This window comes from Notamacropus eugenii, chromosome 3 (genome assembly GCF_028372415.1).
Source record: "Notamacropus eugenii isolate mMacEug1 chromosome 3, mMacEug1.pri_v2, whole genome shotgun sequence".
Taxonomy (NCBI): domain Eukaryota; kingdom Metazoa; phylum Chordata; class Mammalia; order Diprotodontia; family Macropodidae; genus Notamacropus; species Notamacropus eugenii.
The window spans coordinates 271,574,749-271,600,047 of NC_092874.1; the positions used below are offsets into that span (position 1 = coordinate 271,574,749).

Below are 25,299 nucleotides of genomic sequence, written 5' to 3' on the forward strand. Positions count from 1 at the left end.
TAAGTGCTTGGTACACATTTTGCCCTTTTAATATGAGAGATCTGGGCCAAACTTTCTGGATCATTCTACCTAGTTGATGGGAAAAAAAGGCTCCCCCTTAACCCCTAAACCGATAGGCAAGGCTCAGTAAAGTTGACCAGGTTATATCAACCATGTTTACTGTTCATTTCAGCTGAAATCAACATATACTAACCACTCTGTGCCCTTAAAGGACATAGGAAGGTTAAGGCACCTGGCCAAATTAAGGTGATTCGAATGAGAACGTGATACATGCAAAGGAAAGGTCCAGACAAAGGGTTATTAGGGAATCTGAAGGAAAAATAGGAAAAACCACTTTAAGCTGGGAGGATCAGGAAAAAACTTCATGGAGAAGGGGAAACCACGCCTGGGTCTTGAAAGGAGAAAATGGCTTTCACAGGTGGACCTAGGAAGGAAGTAGAGTCTGTATAAATTCACATGGGTGGAGAGGAAAGGCCAAGATTTGGGAATCATTCAGTTTGGTTGGAAAGTAAAGAATAAGAAAGAGCACAGAGAAATAAGACTGAGAAGGTCAGTCACACCTGGATTTTATCCTCCAGACAATAGGGAACCACTCCACGTTTTTGAGCAGGAGAATGGCATGCTCAGACACAGACATCAATCAACAAACACTTATTAAGCACCTACTGTGTGCTGGGAGTGATACTAATTTCTGAGTTACAAAGACAAAAGTAAAACTGTTTAAAAGTTTGACTTAAGGAACTTATCAGGAAATAACATGGACATATATGAGTGTATCTAGAATGTAGACAAAGTGTATGCAAGGTAGTTTTAAGTAAGGGGAGACAGTGCCTAATGGGGGCACTAAGAAAGGCTTCTTATATAAGGTGGCACTTGGGCTGAGTCTTGAAGAAAACAAGGGATTCCAGAAGACTGAGGTGAGGAGAGAGTGCATTCCTGGCCTGGGGACAGCCAATGCAAAGGTGGAGAGACATAAGATGGAGTACCACGAGTAAGGAGCACAGAATAGGTCAGTATGGCTGAAACGAAGAGAAGGGAGTAAAACACAAGAAGATGGACTCAGGGTATAGGATGAGATGCAGAGATCTGGATGTGGTCAGATTGAGAATTTGTTTTGCTTGACTAGGCATATCTGGTACAAGGGTTTTGTTTTTCTTTTTTCCCAGTGGTCATTGGGGTAGGAGGAGAAGTTTAAGGTGGAGGGAGGAAAAACAATAATTGCTTTTCGTTGAAAAAAATTTTTTTAACTTTTAAAAGAGCCTAGAAAGACAGAAAGGGACTAGCATCTTGTCAATCAGAGACGCTTCTAGATGATCCTAGATGTAAGTGTGGTTTTATTGAGTTGGGGGGGATAATCTAAGGAAGATTATTTCATTACTGGGGCTAAAGGGCTGATTAAAGAAGGAAGACAGCACAGGCAAGCAGGCTTATTATAACAGTGTAGGCAGGAGATAATGGAGGCCTGAACTCAGGTAGTGGCTGTGTAAGCAGAGAAGAAGAATGTGGGAGAATTATCAAGGAAGAAAAGAAAGGGCGGCTGACTGAATGTGGGAGGTGAGGAAGCTGACCCTGAGGTTTCCAGCCTGAGTGACTGCGAGGATGGTGGGGCCATAAAGGAGAAATGGGCAGGTTCTTAGCAAGGAAAGGTTTTGTGGGGGAAGCTTACTAATTTCATTTTAGACATGTTAAATTTGTGGTAATGACAGGCTGTTCAGGTGAAGATGTCCAGGAGGCAGCTGGAAATGTGGAACTGGAGTCCAAAGGAAGGAAGCAGGAGTCAGAGGTGACCACAGAAGTGACCACAAGGGGAGACAGAACTGAGGGCAAAATCTTGATAGTCTGGGGATGGGAGGAGGAAAACGAACCAGCAAAAGAAATGGAGAATCTTTGGTAAAACGACTGAGGCAATGTCGCAGAAACCAAGGGAGGTGAAAGTTATCAAGAAAGAGCAGGGTAGGGATCAATAGCCTCAATGCTAAAGAAAGGTCAGGGAGGAGAAGGCACGAGAAAAAAAGTCATTTTACTTGATAATTAATTGAAACATGAGATCTGAAAGGTTTTTGTTTGGGGGGATAAAACAGCTGGGAGTTATACCACTTGTATGTGTGCAGACTACCCTGACCCAAAGAAAAACTTGGACTAGGGGTAAAAGAATAAAAGTTCAAATCAGACAACTGTTCCTTCAATAGGAATTTAAGTTTGGAGATTTTAGAAGATTTTTTTTTTTTTGGTGGGTGTGAAGGAGAAATCTTTCATTTATTCAACAGCCAATATGGTTGCAGCATATGGAACAACAACCAGCCCTTCTCCAAAGTAATAGCAGCATATATTCAAGGGCACAAGGCACTGAGGAAGGACGAGATTTCAGCCTTAACAGCCAGTTTCACTAACACCGCTAAAGTCACTTTTTTTTAATAACCTCTAAAATGCGCCCTACACATTTCATATGAGCTAAGTGTGTGAAACACAAATGACTGCCTCAAAAATCAGGCGTATTTAAAGACGCAGACTTGCTTACCACCACTACCAAGGATAAATATTAACTGTCAGAGAGCGAGATATAAAAGCCAACTGACTTCATTACAAGCGACACAGAACAATTCAAAACCAGGTAGTTATATATTTACAGAAGCACTGAATACTAAGTTCAAGACTTGCCACGAAACCCTGAGAGACCCACGAATGGCATTTAGGTCAGTAGTAAACCATCTTCTGGGTCAGCAGGAAGCTCCTGATGGGCACCCAGTCTGAGTGACAGAAGCCGTTTTCTGTGAGAGCTACAGTAGTGATTTCCTGTGTGAAAGCTCACGGCTGCTCCTGCATTCCACAGGGTACATTTCTTCTCATCTCGGTGGATGTTGCTCTTCCACAGGAAGAGGAAGGAACCAGTTGTTACTGGATGTGTGGGCTGATAGCTGTTGGGCATTTTCTGCATGCCTCAGTATCAGCTGTGAGAACTGGGGCTACAGCTTGGCTTCCTAGCCCTGGGACAATATTACTCCTCCAGACACGAGGTCACAGTTTGTGAGTACAGTATCTCAGGAAGTTGGGAGGCAGCCGTGATACCTGGAACGTCTACGCCCCCAATTCCCAGAAATGTGCTAATTTTCGAAAGGAAACACTAAAAGGGAATAACTTAATTTGGCCCACAAAGAACAGGTTTTTGAACATTTCCTTGGTAAACACTGATTTCTTTGGAAAAGCACACAGCTGAGAAAAGTGTACATCCTAAGCCACCTCTGTTGACAACTTAAAGGAAATAAGGTATTTCAGTGTCTGAAGCATGAGTGAGTAAAACTGATCTACAAAATGCTACTTAATGAATTAACAAATAATTTCTGGCAGAAGTTGTCTGTTCTTTCCTTCAAACATGAATGCAAATGAAACCTCTCAGGATACATAAAAAACATAAGGTGCTTGGACCATTGTTAGAATCTTAATTTTTATGACTGAAAATTGTTGTCACTTTAATTCGTACATTTGCATCCCTAAGGCCTAGCCCAATGCTTACTAAGTAAGTGCTTAATAAAATATTTAAAAATATTTATTTATAATAAATATGACACTATTGCTTCACAATACACCATCTCTTTTGGTCAGATTTTCATCACGTTGAATTATGTGCAGACGAAAGTAAATATAAAAAACATTAAGGAAAAACTTCCTCCTAATGAGAGCTATTTCGGAGTAGAAAAGACAGCTTGCAGCAGACAGTGAACTCTCTCCTATCACTGGAGGTCTTCAGGCAGAAGTGTGGAGAGCTCACCAAGCTGTTTTTTGAGCATTTAGATAACTGTGCTTCAATATAAATTGGTTTCCTTTGTAATCTTGTGCATTTCACGCACTTAAAAATGGTATTCTGAGAAGGCAGTTTCAGCACGGGTCGAAGGGCTCTGTCATACAACCAAGGTTCAGAACCCTCAGTTTGGAGGGGATGTCTGCTCAAGTTCAGGGTGGGCTACGAGGGGCCTTGGAGTCACCTCTGAGGCTTGGTCATTCCAAGGTGTCTTCGGGTTCAGAATTGGCTCTCCTCCTAAGTCTTCGACTTGTTTCCAGATTTTTATCTTAAAACCCTAACAACAGCTGTCCCCGCTCGCCTGATTCAGAAGGCACAGCATTTCTTCCAGTGGTCTGTCCTAAACCGAGTTCTTGAAAGGGCCTAGAGTAGTCAAGTGTTTTTATAACATGCTTTGTTACATACTTCAGTTTTCATTATTTTGCCACATCTACAAAATTTCCCAATTTGTTCTTCGAGTGAAAATTCAACTTGAGGATGGATGAGGATGTTTCTAGAGGCTTGGGAAGCAAAATGCATTTTAAAAAATGATTAATAGCTTTTATTTTTACATAATCTTCACTTCTGAATATATCACTCTCTTCCCCTGCAAATTCTTATAATAAAAGATTTTTATAACATATGTATGCACATGTGCACACACACACAACATATCCTGACAAAAAACATTTTATGGCTCTTTGCCTAAGTTTCCTCATCTGCAAAATAAGCTGGAAAAGGAAATGGCAAATCACTTCGGTATCTTTGCCAAAAAAATTCCAAATGGGATCATGAAGTCTGACACAATTGAACAACAAAAACAGCTCATTTTATAGAGATAAGTGACATGCCCAAGGTCACAAAGCTAGTAAGTCTCTGAGGCAGACTTTCTGACTCTAAGTCCAACGCTCTCTCTACTACTAAACAGATACCCACTACCTAGAGAATGATTGAGCAAATTGTGGTATGTGAATATAATGGAACATGCTATAAGAAACAAGGAATGTAAGAATTCAGAAAGCCATGGGAAGACTTAAATAAACTGATACAGAATGATGTAAGTACAACCAGGAAAATATACACAATGACCACAGTAATGCAAAAAGAATTTGAAAAGAAAACTAAACCATAGAAACTGTAATGAGAAATCTTTGTCCTAGAAAAGAGATGATGAAGCACACCTTCTTCCTTTTGGTAGAGAGGTGGGCAATCACAGATGCAGAATGAATGTCACACACACATGGTCACCTGGGAAGCAGGCCCTGCTTAATGCTTCCTTTGTCACAAGGCACAACTCACTTTGAGGTAAGGATGGGTTTACCTCCCACCATGAAGTAAAATCAAAAAGCATCAAGAAAACTTGAATTGTAAGTCTTTTTTTTTTTAAGCCTGTGGTTTTTTGAAATTTTTGAAAATTTTTGAAAATTTTTGAAAATTTTGAAATTTCTCACTTCAGAAGTGAGAAATAAAAAACACTATTTCAAACCAATATGAATAATCCTAATCTGATTCTGATAGCCCATTTTGTTTTTAATGATTTAAATTAATTAACATTAGACACTGAGACTAGTGATTTTTATTCCATTGATAGGAATCATGGGGTAGTAGAAAGATACTGGACCAGAAGCAGTCAAGGGCTCTGACCTCTGACCTGTCAGTAATAAATTAGGTGACCAAAGGTCATTCATTTAATCTAGCCTTTCTTTTTCATTGTGTTCACTGTAAGCCTCTATGAACTGCTTCTGCTTCATCAACTCCTTAAAACCTCCTATAACGCACCTTGTACCTTCTGCCACTACCAAACTGCTCTTGTGGACGGGTATCACTGCGGCCCAGGGCAAGTGAAGGAAGGAGTTCTGGACTTGAGGCCCAAGGATGCTGGTCTGGGCCCCAGCTCTGCTGCTTACTACCTGTATGGCCCTGGGCAAGACACCTGACAACTCTGCACCTCAGTTTCTTCAACTGTAAGAGGAGAGGGTTGGTCTAGATGACCTCTTAGGTGCCTTCCAAGTCTCAATCTGTGATTTTTATGACCAGGACCACAGTGGCCTCAGTTATGACATGAAGGAGCTGGACCATATGCTCTCTAAGGTCACTTCCAGCTCAAATGCTCTGAGATTCAGTGTTTAGTTCCTCTCAAATACTTCACAGTGAGGTTGGTTAAGAGAAAACTGTGTATTCTATTTAATCAAAGTAACAATAAAATAATGTAAAAAAAATAAAATCAATAGCAGAACGGCAAAATAATAATAAAAATAAAAGACTATGAAATGGCTTTGAAAGGTATATCCCTGCTTTCGGCCTTCACAGATCACAGGCCGGAGCTGGAAGGGACCAGGGTTCAACCCCAAAGAAAACAGGTCCTGAGTGGTGGTCACAGAGGTAGAAAAGGCAGGGCGGGAATTTGAACTCAGATCCTGGGACTCCGAGTTAAGTACTCTTCCCACTGCCTTCATTAGTCATGTAACCTATGGGCAACTTATCAATATCTTGTCCTGGTTGGGACAATTTCAACCAAAATGTAACCCAACAGAACCCAAATTCTGAGTCTTTTCTGTATCTCAAATGCAGAGGAAATATCACAATTCTATAAAACGGCTAGGGGTATGAACAATGGTTCTCACTGACTTTAATGCGTGAGAAAAGGAAGCTGGGGGCATCTGGGGACAATAAATACCATTTTATTTTTATTTTCAAGGTTATAAATTTTAATTTTGAGACATTTAAGTTTGTATACACTATGTTCTTTCAAGTAAGCCTTTCCAAATCTCTGCTTACATAAGCATTGAGAATTGGAATAGCTCAGGACCAGTTATGCAATGTTGTCTAGTAACCAGGATATCCTGTTGCCACAACAGGCATAACATCCACTGAAATATTCTTTGTATTTCTAAGTTTGCTTTGTCTACACATCTATTTTGTCAATAAATTCCTATTTTTCGGCTAGTACACAGCCTCAAAAAAGCTCCCCAGAAGCAAGGAACCTTCCCTTCTCAACAGTGGGGCAAAGGCAAACCTTTCTAAAATGAAACCATTGGCATGTTGCTGATAGATGAAAATCTAAACCATAACCAGCAGTGAAGAGAATGATTTTCAACGGCTTTTCCAAGAATGGGAGGAAAAGCCATGAGCTTTTTTGAATTGGGGAGGACATCTGCAATGTCTTTTGCATTCTCAGAGAAGGGAACAATTTACCTTCTATTTACCTTCTTTTGAGATTCCCTGCTAAGCCAAATGCTGCTGAAAGAAAGGAATCCAGCGACACCAAAATGAAGCAAGCTGTGCTATACCCTACGCTCCTGTTAGAGAGAAGGATGGCAAGGGTTCCCAAAGAACTGCTTGCGAGCACGTTTCCTGGTTCTCTTGTAGGTCTGGACAGAGTAGGTACTAACTTAGCTTAGGAAAGAGATCAGATGCCAGTGCATTCTAGTCCGTTGACATTTTTCTTTCTATGGTGGCCTGAATCCAGCATCCGTGAAGTGATATTATGGGCTGACTTCTCCACCTGCAACCTTCCCCATGTCCTCCTCCTTTCTTTTTACCCAACTCTCCATTCATTCTAGCCCAGATCAAATCTTTCACTCCATGAAGCCTTCTCATCCACTTTGGGATACAGAGAATTTTTTTTCCTTTCTTTCAATCCAAAACACTTAGAGCTTGTACCATTCATTTGGAAGTTATTGGCTAAAAGGTCACTGCTTTGCCATCTCTTATACTGTTATAAAGAACTATTATTAAACTTTTCACATATTTACTTCAAATAAAACTCCTTGAAGACACTGATGGCATGTTAGCAGGCATTCAAATGTCTGATGAATGACTGACAAAACTGATTAGAGACCCAAGATTTTAAAGTCAAAGCTGAAAGTATCTAGACTGTTTAAAACAATCATATGTTCTGAAATAAGCATTTTAACTGTAAGATACACACAGAGAGGCAGTGTTGCATAGTATATAATATAGTTCTCTGAAAAGAATACCCAAAGTTTCAACATGTACAGTTCTCCATTGCTATCAAAATCATGAGTTTAATGTGGCTTAGTAATAAGACAAATACTGGGAAGCTTGCTTGGCCTACAAAGGAAAATTAATAAGTTGCATCGTTTATGACTCCTGGGGGGTTTTTAAATCATGTTAAATGTTCAAGATAAAAAAAATAACTTTGTAATTAAGGTAGAACAGTGGCATTAATCAAACCAAGATTTACCACAATGGTTTTGTTTTAATGAAAGATGCCACATGTTATACAAACAATGTTAGCGGTGTATTAAATTTCAAGGCCTAGATTTGATTATATGATGTCACACCTGTGGGACCAAACAAGTGAAGACTAGGACATCTTAAATACATGATGCTGAACTTAAATGAGTGCTGGTCATCAGTACTTCATTCCCTGGGGATAGCATTAGGATAGAGATTCAGGAATTTGGGAAAGAAAGCATTTCAAAGTAGGAGAGTTGGTTTATCTCATTATCTCACTCATGAGAGTAACTTCATAAAAAGTGAGGTTTACAAAATTACAGTCATGTGAGTAATTAGTCCCTTTTTTGTGTCTACACTCTTGATTATCAATTTCTCTAATAAGGTCAAGGGTCAGGTTCCCAACCCTCTTCAGTTCAATGTTTTTATAAGTGACTTGCATGAAGGCAGAGATGACATGCTTATACAATTTGCAGATGTCAAAAAATGAGAAAGGATGGATCATGAACATGGGATAATAGAATTAGGATCAAAACGATCCTTACAGGTGGAAATAATGTGCTGAATTTAATAAGATGAGATTTAAAAGCAATTAATATAAGTTTTACATTCTAGCCTTAACTTAGATTTAAAAAAAAAGGCAACTGGACAAGATCAGGATAGGGAAGATATGGCTAGATTTGCTGTGAGATGCACCTGATGTTTCTGGTGGGATTCAAAGTAAAGAAGTTAAGTCTGTTCCAAAGAACCACAGATTGGAAGGAGGAGGGATGTCCATTCAGTCTAACCTATGCCCAAGAAGACTCCCCCCTGTTAGTGAATTACTTCCTCAAACACTCCTAAATTTATCTCTGCAATATCCACCCAGTGCTCCTGGTTCTGCCTTCTGGGGCCAAAGAGAACAAGTAGGACCCCTCTCCCATGGGACGGTCTGAACTCCAGGGTTAAGACTTGACATTTCTCAACCTAGAAAGACTTACATGAACTGCTGCTGAGTGAAGCAAGCAGAACCAGAACATTGTACACAGTAACAGCCACAGTGTGTGATGACTGACTTTGATAGACTGAAGCCCTTCTCAGCAACCAAGGACCTAAAACAATTTCAAAGAACTCGTGATGGAAAATGCCATTCACATCCAGGGAAAGACCTATGGAGTCGGAGCGCAGAGTGAAGGAGACTATTTTCTTTTTTGTTTGGTTTTTCTTTCTCATGGTTTCTTCCATTCATTATAATTCTTCTGTGCAATATGACTAATGTGAAAATGTGTTCAATAGAAATGTACGCGTAGAGCCCATATCAGATTGCATGCCATCTTGGGGAGGGAGAGGCAGAAAATTTAAAACTTATGGAAATGAACATTGAAAACTAAAAATAAATAAATTTACGAATTAAAAAAAAAAGAAAAAAAGACTTGACATTTCTCAATTCCATCTGACTGGATTCACCCTCATGCTCTAGGCTGTCCAGATCTTTGTGGATCCTGACTGTCTCAGAGAATGTTAACTTCCCCTCCTGGCTTTGGGTGATTTGTGTCTGTATCTGAATCACTGATAAAAAAGTGCTACACATCACAGGGCCAAGTGTGGATCCCCAGAGCACTCCCCCTTGACAATGCCAAGTTGCCATTGACCAGGTAATGACTTTCTGGAATCCAACCATCCAGCTATCCTTGAACCCTCTACTCCACATTTCTCTATCTTTTCCACAAGAATGCTGTGAGACATTTCATTCAATGCTTTGCTGAAATATAACTGGACCCACTCATCTAGTAACCCCATCCAAAAAAACAAACACAAAGAAAGAAGTTCCATCTGGCATAACCTGTTCTTGAGAAACCTTTGGAGTCACTGTTTCCTTTTCTAGATGTTACTGACCATCTCTTTAAGGATCTATTCTAGAATTTTCTCAGGAATCCAAATCTAGCTCGCTGGCTCAACATTTGCTGATGATTTTCTTACTGTTTTGAAAATCAGGATTCACGTGTGTCCTTCTCTGGGCCTTTGGAACCTCTCCCCTTAAGGGGTTCTTTTAAACATCCCTTGACATGGTTTAGCAATCATACCCACCAGTTCTTCCACTCCTCAGCCATGAAGTTCATCTGGTCCTATGACCAGAGTTCAGCAAGAGCAGCTAAGTACTCTCTTACTATATTCTGACTGACTCCCGGGTGCCATGCTTGTCTTGGTTTCTGAGCAAAATCAATCAATCAATCAATAAACACTTATTAAATAATTACTATGTGCCAGACGCTGTGCTAAGTGCTAGGAATACAAAAAAAGGCAAAAGACAGCCCCTGCCCTCAAGGAGCTTATAATCTAATGAGGCAACTTTGGGACACAGTAGGCAAAAAGCTAACAGGTTAAATTTCTTTTGTATGGACCTGAAATTTCATTATTATTATTTACATCAATAACAGAAGCATTGAGTCCAGAATGATGGAGGTTAAAGGCTCAATACATGTTATGCAGGACAAATAACTTCTGGAACACAGGGTGTCCCAGAAGTTTTAGTGCAGCTTAAGCTTTGAAACTACTTTAGTATAAATGCTACAAATGTACCAAAAAATACATTGGAAAGGTTAATTATATAATTTTTAAAAATTATTTTAATAATAATTTTAAAAATATTGGTTATTAAAATTCAAAATAACCATGGTCTGTTGATTTTTGGACTTAGTTGATGATTGTGATTGAATGGATTGCATCTGTAATCTTAGTGTTAAGATCATCTATAGAACAAGATTTTAATGCACACAGGACAGTTTTGATGTGACTCCCTGCAAGAAAATGTCTAATAGAGATGAGGTAACCAAGGTGGCCGAGCAACAGGATGTCCTCTTTTAATTCAGAAACTACCACATCCTCAAAGAATAATGACGAGGTACCCTGTACTGCTAAGATTAGAATGAAAAAAAATTCATGATTTAAAATTTCAAAAATTAAATAAGTATAAAAGATATTTAAATAATCATCCTTTTGAAAGTGTTTGAGTTACCCAGAAGGGATTACCACTCATGTGGGTGGAGGGCATGACCCTTGGGAGCCTTGGAGCAGAGGCAAGATGACCGACTGCTTGTAGAGAGGTCTGCCAGCCTGCTGGTATCTGAGGAGCTGGGCTGGGCCTGCCACACAGAGGTCAGCAGCTGGCTTCCAGGACAACTTGGAGGGGGGTCTTTTCCTTTTGATCTTGGCAGTTGTAGTTCAGAGGATCATGGATTTGGAGTTGGAAGGAAAGCACAGCTTTTTCTAGTCCAATGTGTTCAACTGACAGATGAGGAAACTGATATCGAAAGAAGTTATTAGACTTGCCTATGTTCTTCCTACGAAGTTAGTAAGAGACAGGGGCAGGATTTGAACTGGGGTCCTCTGACTCCAAATCCGGGCTCTTTTCATTTTACCATACTGCCCCTCCCCCCACTTCAAAGATGAGTTGACCTGGATACTATCTGAAGTCCCTGAAGCTCTGGGCCTCCAATACAAAGGTAATCCAATTTGTAGCATTCCTTAAACCCCTAATATATTAAGCTCAAATTCCTGAGGACAGCTAGGTGGCACCATAGTGCACAGAGTGTCAAACACTCATATTCCTGGGCCTCAGACATTTATGTGATCCTGGGCAAGTCACTTTACCCTGTTTGCCTCAGTCTCCTCACCTGTAAAATGAGCTGGAGAAAGAAATGGCAAACCACTCCAGTATCTTTCCCAAGAAAACCCCAAAGGGGGTCACAAAGAGTCAGACAAGACTGAAAAATGACTCAAAAACAAATCAAATTCCTCCTAAGCCTTTTCTCTAGACTAAACATTTCCAGGTCCATCAGCCAATCCTCATTAAGAACAAAGGTGAGATGAGATCGCCTCACACACTTGACACTCACTACCTGTGTGACTTTGGGCAAGTCACAATCCCAATTGCCTCATCCTGGGTCATCTCCAGTCATCCTGATGAATATCTGGTCACTGGATTCAGATGGCTCTGGAGGAGAAGTGAGGCTTCCTTCACTCAAAACAAAGTCAAGTGCAAGTCATGTCATCATTTCTCTGATGGCATGGTCTTCTTTGGCAACGAAGGATGAACATACATTAAGAACAAAAATAAAAATAAAAACAAAAAACAAAAAAACCCCAACCCTTTATCCTATGAGCCAAGCACTAGGTGAGGGGTTAGGGATACAAAGATGAAAATGAGAACATCCCTGCCCTCAAGGAGCTGACATTCTAACGGGGGGGAGGGGCAACATATCCCTATCTAAGTACATTTAAAAAATTGCAATGGGAGGAGGGGAAAGCACCAGCAGCTGGTGGGATGAGAAAGGCCAATGAGCTTAGTTATAAAGGAAAAAGGGACTGTAAGAGGCAGAGATAAGGAGAATGTGCATTCCGGACGTGTGGGACAGCTGGCGCCAAGGCAGGGGAGATGGATGGGGTGCTGTGTGTGTGAGAACAGCAAGAAGCCTAGTGTGTCCTGGTAGGAGCCTGTAGTGTAGGAAGAGAAAAAAATGCACAATGAGACCTGACAGGCAGGACCAGGAGGACCAGGCTGGGAAGTGCTTTCTGTTTTATCCTCGAGTTTACTGAAGGGGAGAGGGACGTGGTTAGAGCTACAGTTTAGGTAAATCACTTTAATGGCTGGCTTTATGCATCTTCTCTGAGATCTACAGAGATATCAAGAGTTGTCTTTCCACTTTCTTTTTAAAATGACATATGGGTATACTTAGGGAGAGAAAAATTGCAGTCAATTGTAGTTTAGTCTGAGACCAGCCCGGAAATAATATCAAATCAGGTGATCAAAGAGGAAATTCAGGAAAACTATTTCTTAACCACTGTAACAAAGAAGAGACAGGCATGATCTTATCCTACAAAGAAGTTTAACCAATTAAGATTTGACAGTAAATCCTTTTAAAAATCCTACTCTGATGAGCTATATTTTTCTCAGGAAACCCTTTCCTCTACAAAAAACCATATAAACACTGCCCTTTTTGACCTTCTACATTTCCCTATATAATTAGGTTACAGTCACATGCAAACTTAACACTAAAAAAGATTTAACCCAACGTGCCTTATGCCAAGCCATAACTTCCCTTTACAATTATGGGGAGAAATGGTTTGTTGGAAGAAGGCAGAAAGAGAAAGCTGCCCTTAAAAAAAAAATAAAGGTAAATTTAAAAGTACTGATTAACAGAGAGTAATGATGGCCTGACTAGCTTCAAGTAATTTCATTTCATTTTTCAACCAATCATCCCATGACATACTTAAAGAATTCATGTACATGCTGAATGTTTAAAGCAAAGCATCTTAGAAAACAAATACTGAAACTTTACAAGGACCTAAATTATTTTTAAATGAGGCTTCATACCTCCAGGGAAAGAGTAAGTCATAAAACAAACGAAATCAGCATTCTTTACCCATTTCCTAAGGGCAGATAGCTATTTATAAGATTGCAGTACATAATTTACCCATATAAGTCTTAATTATGAATGTATGATCTAGGCTCAATCTAAGACCAATTTATAGCCAACTTTTTTTGGACTTCCTATTGACCAAACAATTTGATCCAGTGGTGGGTGGGCCCCGTTTAGACCTTCCTCCCAATTATTTCACTCCCCCCACACAAGATTTTTGGCGGTTTTCACTGAGTACCACATTGTTACTTTGCCCTGGGAAGCACTGATCCAGGACATCTGAACTCTGCCCTATGAGGGGCAATCTGGCAGCATAGGGAAAACAAGGTCTAGATGGGAGTCCCTGCTCTGGGACTAAGTGGGAGTCCCCTCACTCACTTAATGTGTAAATTCAGGCAAGTCACTTAAACTCTCTGAAAACAGGAATGATGATCCTTGAGCTACCTGCCTCACTGTATTGTTCTGAGGATCAGAGGAGATGATATCTATAAAATATTTTGTTGTCATAAAAGGCTCTATCAGTAGAGGGCATATTTTTATGACATCTCTTAGAGAGAAATCTGTTATTACCCGACACAGCTTAGTTAAGTAATCATTTCAATCCAACAAGCATTTTTAAAGGGTCTACAGTGTTAGAGCCCCTGGCTCTGGTGGGTGATCCTTTATGGAGCCAAGAAGCAGACCACCAGGCTACTTCTTCCAGTGATCCCAAATCCCCCCACCCTCTATGTGATGCCTTCTCTGGTTAGAATATGCATTTCTTCAGGGCAGGGACTGTCTTCAGGGCAGGTTTGCTTTTACATGTATTATCAACACTGAGCATAGTGGCCTTGCACACAGTCGGATGATTAATTGATTCTCTCTCTCTCTCTCTGTGTGTCTCTGCCTCTGTCTCCCTCACACATAAGGCACTGACGATACACAGACAGGCATAAAAGGAGCTTATGTACTTTTGGGGGCTTGAGCTGCTTTGTTACCACCAACAAACCCCCTCGGGTTGTTCAGCGCATCTGAATTCTTTATGCCACTATTATACTTGACTACTGAAAAGCCCTGTCTCAAAGCAGTGTGTCTCACTTTCATTTGCCTTAGTGCATCCTCTAGGCCAGGGGTATCTTACATTGGTTTCTTTTTTACATCTAAAGACTACTTTAATGGAGGAAAAATCAATTAGATCTACCTGTATTCATCTGCACTAAAAAATGCTGCATGGGGGATAGGGGAGAGACCTCACTAGAACTACTAGTAAAGACCGAATTGCTCTGTGATGCTAATGACATGTCCTCTCATTTAAATGTCATAGATTACTAAGTCAGTTAGCCAGTCAGTAAACACTGATTGTGCACCTATTATGTACCAAACACTATGCTAAGTGCTAGGGGTACAAAGAAGGGCAAAAGACAGTCCCTGGCCCCAAGGGGCTCCCAGTCTAATTCATGCTAGAAATGAGCACTATTGTGATGACACACAATTTGAGCACAGGCTCTAACACTCTGTCTCTAGGCAAGTCTCCTAGCCTCTCTGGCTCCTTGTTTCCCCATCTTTCAAATGCCTGTGGGGGCCACCTCCACTTATCCCGATCTATGTCTGGCCACTGGACCCAGATGGCTCTGGAGAAGAAGTGAGGCTGGTGATGGCACAGCCCTCCCTCCCTCAAATCCAATTCATATGCAAGTCATGGCATCTCCCCCTGATGCCATGGTACTCTTGTAGAACTACAGACAAAGAGCAACAAATACCTGCGCCTCCTCCAAAGGGTTGCTGAAGGAAAGTAATTAATATAAACCAGAATTCTCTTTATCAGTGTCAGCTAACAAAACACACCTAGGCGACGTTAAACCTTCCTACCTCATGAGCTCAGTATCCTTTTCATCTTGAGATTGCGGACTCTGGGAATCAAGATGACTGTTGGCCTCATAGAGACTCTCTCATGGAGGTCTAGTTGGGCAGCTGGCTCCCACACTCCAATGGAATCTCGCCAGGACTATGTGAACTAAACTCCCTTGTACCACCACTTCAGATGCCCCATTTGGGCCAATGGAACTGTTTCATACTACATCCCTCCCAGTGGACAACAGTCTTAATGAGTGTCTAGATGATCACTGCAGGAAAGCAGAGAAGGAATAAACGTGGATTAAGCACCTATTAGGTATCAGGGAACGGGGCTAAGAGCTGTACAAATACTATCTCATGCGATCCTCACAACAACCCTGTGAGGTAGGTGCTACTAGTATCTTCATTTACAGTAGAGGAAACTGAGGCAGAGTCATGCATCTAATAAGTATCTGAGGCTGGATTTGTGCTCAGATCTTCTGACTGCAGGCTTGGCATTCTACTTATGAAGTCACTTAGCACTCACTGTTCATATGGCAATGTCTATACTTCTGAGGCTGACATGAATTAATAACTTAGTGAGAATATTCAATACTTTACAAGAGGCATTACCTCAAAGATATCTCATCAGAGCTGACATCAGTCCATCAGGGTCTGCTCTGCATTAGTGAAGCCTTCGGAGCCTCAGTGATCTGAGCAGGGATTTCTGTTTTTTGGGGTTTTTTGCCCCATGAGGATTAAATGGAACTAAAAACCATGAGATTTAGAGAACAAACTATCATCCAGGACGAAATGGAACATTTGGGGCCCTGGTAGGAGAGGTCCCTGAGTTAAAGAGAAAGTGAGGGCAGCGCTGATTGGGTGTCCTCAGCCAGGGAGCTTAACAAAGCTCATTATTACACAGACCGATGGCCATCGAAGAAAGGGTGGCCCAGGAGGGAGGCTGGAAGCCTGGCGAGAAGGTGGCTCACAAAGCAAGCATCTGTTAGGTGGCAGCTGTTGGTCAGCCATCTCAGTGGTACCTCAATAGAGCTAACTGATGATGAGACCAAGGACTAGACAAGCTTCAGGGTTAAGAGAGCTGGGCTTTCAGCAAGACATTTAGCTAATATGCCTCCCTCTAGTGGCCACTAAAAATAAGCTTTTCTAATACAAAATTTCTCCTAAAATATGAGATGATGAAACAGACCCACCTGTGATTCCCCTTCTTAAAATGGAAATTGACTTATTTCTTTCAAATTGGGGTTCTCACATACACGTGACAGCAAACTTACTGTTGTATTCGAAGATTCAGCAGAAAGAATATCCACCACAAGAGGGTCAGAAGTCTGTAAATTTACCACTTCCAGCTTGGGATTAATCTGTATGTAAAAAAGCTTAATATTAGTATCTTCTGGAAGAAAATACATTTTAAAATGTATGACATTCAGGTTTTCACCTCATGAAAAAAAAACTTGTCAGAAATTTTCAGATTTGGGTATTTGACATACATTCATTTCTCCCCCTCCAAAAAAAAAAATAATCAACACCAGAACTTTCAATTGTGCACTGCTGATTTTCTGAGGGGCGAGGGTATGTGCATTAGGGTTGAAGGCACATTCCATGTCCTGGCTCTACCATTTATGACCTTGTGATCTTGAGCTAATCACTTCTCTGGGCATGCTTCCTCATCTGTAGAATAAGGGGCTTCCAAAATCCCTCCCAGCTGGACACCTGGATCCTATGACAACTTTATAGGGCAGGGTTAGCAGGAAGGGGACCGGAGGAGGCGGAACCTATTTAATATTTCCCAGTTTTTTTCCTGCCTGTTGACATCTTTTTTCCTGTTTTGTCATCAGCATCATTAATACCCTATTTTTTTTTATGCTGGGTTGAAGCTGAGGAGCTGAGCTGGCACCATGGATAGGGGTTGAAGGGGGATTCAGTATTCCTGTCATGTGGCTATATAGTATAAAAGTGATTTGGAGGGAAAGACTAGCCTCTAGACGGATGGCCTTTTCATCTTGGTGCTGCATGTGCACAGCAGGACCTGATCGTTTTTAGGAGGATAATTCACAAGTTATCAATATCATTGGCCTCTAATAAAATTCTATTAAATGATGAAAAGGCAGGTGGAAAATACGTTGGATTTAGAGGTCACGGGATCATAGGACTATCTAGGGTTGGAATGGACCTTAGAGGTCAACAATTTCAGTCCTCCCCTTGCCACCACAGAACTAGACTGGTCACAGAGTGAACCAGGGATAAAACTATGGACAGCCTTCATATCCCTCTGGTGTTCACAAAATGTCAAGAGATGCAGATGGCTCTCAGCACACTGGGAGGCCCTTTAGGGAAGGCTTTATTGGAGGAAGGATATGGACTAGTGTAAGTAAGGTAGATTTTTGTTATTATTTGTTATAGTTTAGTTCCCAGGATCCATAGCCATAACAATCTCTTGTTCCCAGGTGTTAGTTATGACTTCTCACGATCATGGTTCAAAACATCTCTATCACACTTGTGCAGTTATATAATGGTAAATAAATAAACACCTGTGCTCAAATTGTAAATATCCACTGCGACTGCACTGTGAGGTATAGGGACGAGGTAACATAAATTTGTAAGGCTATTGCTGGCAAGATGCCTTCTTTGTTGCCTTATAAAACACATGGGCACTGCTCAGTGAGTGGCGGAACAAGGTGGGATGCGTGTCTTGACTGGCCCCTATCAAAGCTTGGGGGAAATCTGTGTTTGCCTCAACTGGCCCCACTGAGGCGTGAGGGGACATAGGGGAGTACTTAAACTGTGCCTGTCTCAATTGACTCCATCTAGATGTAGGGGTGGTTGCCCCTCCTTCTTGCTGGCTTGTGTGAGAAGGGTGATTAGTGGATGCTATAGGAGCTGGTGCTCCTATTATCAGTAACTCCTTTGAGAAGACTAGACTAGAATAAAGTAAGATTATTAACCCCTCCGAAGCTATCCTCCTGCCTGACCAGATCGTTAGTAGCACTCCTGTGTGCTAGTGTTACATGTCTTACAACCAGTCACACAGGCTGTATGGATGGTCTAGAGTCCTCACACATTGATGAGTTAGTTCACAGATCCATCAAAATATGTGCCATGTACTTATTACAATCTTAATAAATGCATGGTGAATTAAAAATAGGTTCATTTTTAAGATGCCTTAGTTGCTAGGTAACCGTAACTATGATTCTATACAAGTAAGAACATTTCTACAAATCCAGCCCCAAATGGAGTGGAGCTGGTGCATTTCCCCTGTCCTGTGGTACTTCTGTGCCATTGACAAATTGTTGTTATTCATCATAACCCTTTCCTGACCAGTCATGACTTGTGGATCACTGGATCTACAGATCTATGGGCAGGAATGGGGGGGGACAACTCCAACCTCACTACAATTCTGCCATCGAGGAAATATATTCCTTCGTGACTCAGCCAAGACGAACCCAAACCCAGGTTCCTTCCTGCCAAGTGGCTTTGAGTAAGTCCCAAGTTCATTCTAGGGAGAGAAAGGAGCTGAAATGAAAGGAGGCCAAGTTCCTTCTCCAAGTTCAGAGACCAGAGCAGACTTTATTCTCTTTTATCTGCTGCCATCTAGTGTCCACCAGGTGCTGTTCGCCCATAGAGAGAACCAAATTATATAAGTGGTACTAACTAACTAGTCACCTAAACTCACAAGTATCTAACATCTAAGAGGCTGCTTTGAAAGCCCTCTGTATTCTAAATACAACAAACTAACTGATCTCTCATAGAGTTGGTTACATAAGGGCTACCACTGCACATGCCAAAGCAAGGTTCAGTCTGGATTTGGGAACAAAAAAGCCAATAATTTCATTGTCCTTTTCAAAGAGAGCAAACAAAAGGAACATTTCTGGCTAATCTCTAGGAATGCTAATAATTCCCATTATACAGTCCTATAACAGGTACAAAAGTAATAACCATGAAGACATTCAGTTCGTACCACTTAGGATTTTATGATCACCGGAGAATCAAACCAGATACCCTAACAGAACCCTAAGCTAAAAGGAATAATTATCTTTATGATCAATGTCTAAAGTTCAGGGGTAAGGAACCTGTGGCCTCCAGGCTGCATGTGGTCTTCTAGGTCCTCAAGGGCAGCCCTTTGATAGAATCCAAACTTCACAGAACAAATCCCCTTAATAAAAGGATTTGTTCTGTAAAACTTACACTCAGTCAAAAGGCCACACCCGAGGACCTAGGGGGCCACATGTGGTCCAAACAGATGGAGAGGACACTCAAATGTTTTACTTTAGAAAATAAACTGATCTCTTGTAAGGATCAGCTAAAAGCCCTTTCCAGGACATCCAGAAAGCAATATCACACAATTATTGAGCTGTGGTGTTGCCCTCTTTGCCTTGTTAACTTACTGGGAGAACAATACAGACATAATAGATCTAGTGTGGCAATGGCAAATCCCCAAAGCACTGAAAAAGCCATTTTATGAATGCATTCTTCTTAGTATCTCAATGACTTTGAACTTTTTCTCTAAGCCATCTAGGATTCTGGCTTCTATAAGACATGCTCTCCTCTAGAACATACCCAATTTAACAATGGGCTTCACCTCCAGCCTGGCTGAGTAGGAAAAGTCCTGGTTCTGAAGTCAGAGAATCGTGGTCCACATTCTACCACTGACTACCTGAGTGACCCTGGGAAAGTCCTTTCCCCTCTTTTGTGCCTCAGCTTCCTCATCTGTAAAACCCTATGGCCTCTGAGGTCCCTTCCCAAAAGGCTTGCTCCTATAGCTGTCCTTTCCTCATGAACATCTACAGAGGAGAGAAGGCTAATCAGGTGAAGACTGTTCTGGGAGCCTTCAGTTCTCCCATCTCATACAAGGATGCTTGAATGCTAGCACTGATAAACAGCACCAGAGTGAAAGTCAGCTCATGGAGCTTCTTCACTAGCAAGATCTTTAGAATCTACCTCTTTTGTTTTAGGACTTCTCAACACCCAATGAAAGTTGTTTTCATTCCATTTTGGGAAGCTAGGTGGCCTAGGCCAAGAGTTGTCCGTTCAGTAAGTTACTTTGAAACCTTTATTTCAGTAAATCTGAGTTAGACTTACAACAAGGAAATGTTACCCACAGCTAGTGCCTGAAGCTGAGCTTTTGCACTTAATACATCCGCTCAGGCTGTCTCCTTTCTGCTGTTCATGGAGCAGTCCTGTGGCTGCTACCTATGCCCTTTAAGAAATGAGGCACTTCATTCTCCAATCGGGGTGATGGGGTTTGGCTGGGACTCACCATCCCTGAACCAAAGAAACATCAGCACTTACCAAACTGTAGGGGGTAGGGGGAGGTGAAGAAGGAAGGGGATAGAGAGCTTTTAAAGAGGGCAAATGATTTCCAACAAAAAGATTAAGATCATTATGTAAATTCCAAATGAGCCTCAAAGAAAACACACAGTAAAATATCAACCATCCTGCTGGAAAATAAGCTGCTAAATGTGTTAAGCGATTCCCAGGTTACTGCCAGAAAGCTCATCAGATAAGTCAATAATATACAATTGCCTTTTCCCTGCATCCTCATTCGTTATACTCATTTGATTCCGTCATTAAGGTCTGATTCGGAAAATACACTAAGTCTCAAATTTCTCAAAAGTAATAAACATAACCCGACACTCGGTCCAAGTCTCCAGAATTTACTTTCTACCCAAACATGTTGCAAGAATTTACTGTACGACTGTTTGACCTGGAGCCCTGGCAGAAAGCTCAGATCTGAAGTCCTTCGATGCTCCCCTCTTTCTCTTTCCACCCTCTTGCAAAAAAACAAAAACAAAAACTACAAGTTAGATTCCAACGAACCTTAAATGAACTTACTAATAATCTCAGTTTGAGGCCCTTTCAGTGCTTTCCTTTTTACTAGGTTAGGTGGTACAGTGTAGGCCTGGAGTCAGCAAGACCTGAATTCAAATCCCATTTCAGAAACTTGGTAGCTGTGTGATCCTGAGCAAGTCACTAAACCTCAGTCTCAGTTTCCACATCTGTAAAATAGGGATAATAACACCTCGCAGGGATGTTGTGAGGATCAAGTAAGATAATATATGTAAGTACTTTGCAAACCTTAAAGATCTCTGTGAATGCTATTAATGGTTAACATCGTTGACTTCATCATCATCACCATCACCGTCACCCTGCCTTTAGGGTTTGCTGGGGCATCATTTCAATCCATTTTAAAGTAAAATCAATCTGTATTCGGAAGAGCACTTTGGTACTTCACTCATTTACTTAGATGCTCATCATGCAGGAAAAGGGGTGCTCTTTCCCCCTCAACTTAACACCTTCACTTTATTTTAAGAAGAGCTTAAGAAAGAAACTGACAGATGGAGACTCAGATGCCTTTTGCTTCAGCAGCTTTTCACACGCTAGTGATGCCAAGTGCTCGTCCTTTAAGCTACGCTGCCAAATCCACTGACGCAGGCTCACGCAGATTTTTTACAGAGAGGTAAACTGAGGTGTTGAGCGCCTGGTCTTCTCAGGACACCAGCAGGTGTCCTAGTCCAGAGTTGCTAGGGGAGTCCTTTAGGTGTGTGAGGGATAATGAAGGTGGAGGCACCGGACCACCCCACCCCCGAGAACTGGAGGCTTCTGAGAGTTCTCTGTTTCTCAGTCAGGCTGGGTCATCCTGGCCCACAATCCATCATGCTTCAGTTGGAAACATTTTTTGGTTTTTACCTAAATCAGCAGGGTCACAATTTACCACTGGTCTTAGTAAAACAAGACAGTGAAGTCTGACTGGTTGTGAGGAAGGAGAGGGTTACAAATAAAGGCGATAATAGACATTGTCAAAAAAGGAGATGGATAGGATAAAAATGTAAAAGTCCAAAATTGTGATGGAACGGTAAACTTTGAGAAAGCAACAAGATTAGATTGTTTTCTCTAAGAACTAGTGTATATATATATATATATATGTATACACATGTATGTATATACATACATACACATGTATATATGTACACACATATGTATATACACACGCATGCACACACATACATCCAGTGCAAGAATCAGGAAGACCTGAGTTCAAATCTCACCTCAGACACTTGACACTCACTAGCTGCATGACTTTGGGCAAGTCACTTAACCCCAACTGCCTCATCCTGGGCCACCTCCAGTCATCCCGATGAGTATTTGGTCACTGGATTCAGATGGCTCTGAAGGAGAAGTGAGGCTGGTGGCCTGCACAGCCCTTCCTCACTCAAAAACAAAGTCAAGTGCAAGTCATATCATCATTTCTCTGAAGGCATGGTCTTCTTTGGCAACGAAGGACGAACACACACATACACATATACAAATACACACACGTATGTATGCACATATATGTATAAAATATTTTCTCTAAGAACTAGAATATAGATTTATCTCTCATCAGTTCCCAAATGTGCCTAATGGCCTTAAGTATATTTAAGTAATAAGTTTTAGTAATATTTTAGTATTTTAGTAATATTTTAGTAGTAAGTTCTCAAAATTGGGTTAAGGATTTCACATATAAATTGGGTTAATAATTATAAGGAAATTTTAAAATATTATAAGGAAATATTCTATTACTGTTCATTAATAGTCTGAATGTAGCTTTTAGGCATTAGACAATGTGCAGTCACATAAAACCTGATTCAAACAATATTAATAAATAAGATTTTCCAAATGACATAATAAAATATTTCTGTACAGAAGCAGAAGTCTGACCAGGTCACTGCCCTGCTCAAGAATCTTCCAAGGCTCCCTTTTGGCCTGTCAGGCAGAAAGTACAATGCTCAACGTGACTTCTGAAAACCTTCGCAGTCTGGCTCCATCCTCTCTTTCCAGACTTCATTCACATTACTTGGTGAACTCTACTGCAGCCACTGTGGATTACTTTCTGCTTGTTCCCAGTTCATCTCCCACCTCCATGCCTTTGAGTGGGTCACCCCACATACCTAGAGCACGCTTCCTCAGCTCTCAGGATCCTCTATGTCCTTCAAGGCTTAGCTCAGGTGCCATTTCCTCCAGGAAGCCTTTCCTGATCCTCCTAGTTGTTAAGGTTCTCTTGCTTCTCAGATTATATTATGGATCTAAGTTGATTCCTTGAGGGCAAAGCTTTTTGATTTTGTCTTTGCTCTTCTGAAGCCTAGCATACCTGGTGCCTCACACACACTAAGTACTTGATAAAAGTTTGTTGCATGAATGAATGAATGACTACACTAGGATGAGGAGCCAGGGGAGGAGGAGGAGGAGGAAGCTGGGTGTGGCTCACTCGAGGTTTGGGAGAAGATTCCAAAGAACTCCTTACTACCAGCCAGACTTCACCCTCTAGTTCTCCCAAGACTAAGGAGAGGTGGTGATCCTGCTGCCTCAGAAGGAAACCAGGAAAGGTGCCCAGCTGAGGCATAGGCCAGAATAACCCAGCCGGATTGGGACACAGAACACTGAAGCCCCTGACCTCTAGGGTAGGGTGGTCTAGGCCCAGGGGGCCAGGAAGCCTTTATCGTTCAGTCTCTGTCACCATGCAAATCCTGGCCTCCTACCTAAGGCCTTAGTTTTCTCATCTGTAAAATGGATGGCTTGGAATATCTTGGAATGTACAGTGCTTACTGCAGGGGGATTCATGATTTGCTAGAATGTAAACAGAGGAGGAACCTGGATCTCCTGGTGTCATGAGAAGAGGGAGCCCTTCTCCCTGCCAAGGCTGGCCCCTCTCCATGCAAAACAATCCTGTTCTTCATACTGTTTTCCAAGGCAGATTGCCCCTACCACCATCCTTACTCCCTCACTTATCTTCAGCCTCACCCTATCTGGAGCTACAAACACGCCCATTCTCTCGGCCTCAGAAACCCCTATAACTGATCGTCCCAGCCCCATGAGCATCCCATATCTCTCCTGCCTCCTGGAGGAGGCATCCACAACAGGTGCCTCTACCTCCTTTGCTGTCATTCTCTTCTTAACTCTCAACAATCTGGTTTCCAGCCTCATTCTTCACTTCTTTGCTCTCTTCATTGCTCTCTTCATTGACAAATCTGATGGCCTTTCTCAAACCTCATCCCTCTTGACTTTTCTGCAACCACTGACATGCCATCGGCCTTGATTCTCTCTTTTCTCTAGATTTTCATGACATGCTCTCCCCCATCCCACCCTCGTTTGAGCCCCCTCTGCTGGCTCTTCCTCCAGGTCATGCCCACTAACCATGAGTGTCCCTCGAGGCTCTGTGCTGGGCCCTCTTCTCCCTCTCTACTACTTCCTTCTGCGATCTCATCTGCTCCCCTGGATTCAATAACCATTTCTATGCTGATGATTCTCAAATCTACTGATCCAGTCCTCACTTGCAGTCTTGTATCTCCAACTGTTTCTTAGACATCTCAAGCTGGATCTCATAGACATCTTCAACTCAGTATTTCCCAAACCAAACTCATTATTTTTCCCATTGGACCATCCCTGCTTCCTAACTCTCCTATTACTGTCAAGGGCCCTGCCATCCTCCCAGTCACCCAGGCCTACAACTTGGGTATTCACCCTTGGACTCCTCACCCTCTTACCTCCACATTCAATGTTGCCAGGGCCATCATTTTTAACTCTGACACTCCCCGCACCGGTGCAAGCCCTCATCTCCTCAATACCTGGCCTTCTGCAATAGCTTCGGGGGGGGGGGGGGGGGGGCGGTGCTACCTGCCTCCAGTCTCTCCCTATTCAGCCTCCCAAGTGATTTTCCTAAAGCCACCATGTCACCCCTCCATCCCCGACAAATTCAGTGCTTTCCTATCACCTCTGCAATCAAACATTAAAGCCTCTGTTTGGTGTTCAATGCCCTTCATTCATTAGCCTCTTACCTTTCCAGTCTTCTTACACTTTACACCCCAACATGACTCTGATTCATTAACTGGCCTCCTGGCTGCTTCACAAACAAGATCCCACACCTCCAGACTCTCAGCCTTTCCCTGGCTGTCCCGTATGTCTGGAATGTGCTCCTTCCTCATCTCTACCTCCTGGTTTTCTATGAGTCCAAGCTAAAATCCTACCTTCTATAGGAATCCTTTCTCAAACTCACTTCTAGTGATTATTTTCATCTTATTCTGTATATAGCTTATTTGAATGTAGCTATTTGAATGT

At 41.7% G+C, this 25,299-nt stretch overlaps 1 protein-coding gene across 3 annotated transcripts in view; it reads right to left on the bottom strand.

The window, feature by feature from the left end:
• The window catches only part of POC1B (POC1 centriolar protein B), a 106,931-nt gene that overhangs the window by 26,771 nt on the left and 54,861 nt on the right, over positions 1-25,299 (bottom strand). For all 3 annotated transcript variants that reach the window (XM_072655540.1, XM_072655542.1, XM_072655541.1), the window contains one exon: positions 16,482-16,568. In XM_072655540.1, coding sequence (XP_072511641.1) covers positions 16,482-16,568 — 87 coding nt within the window. The remainder of the gene's footprint in view (positions 1-16,481; positions 16,569-25,299) is intronic.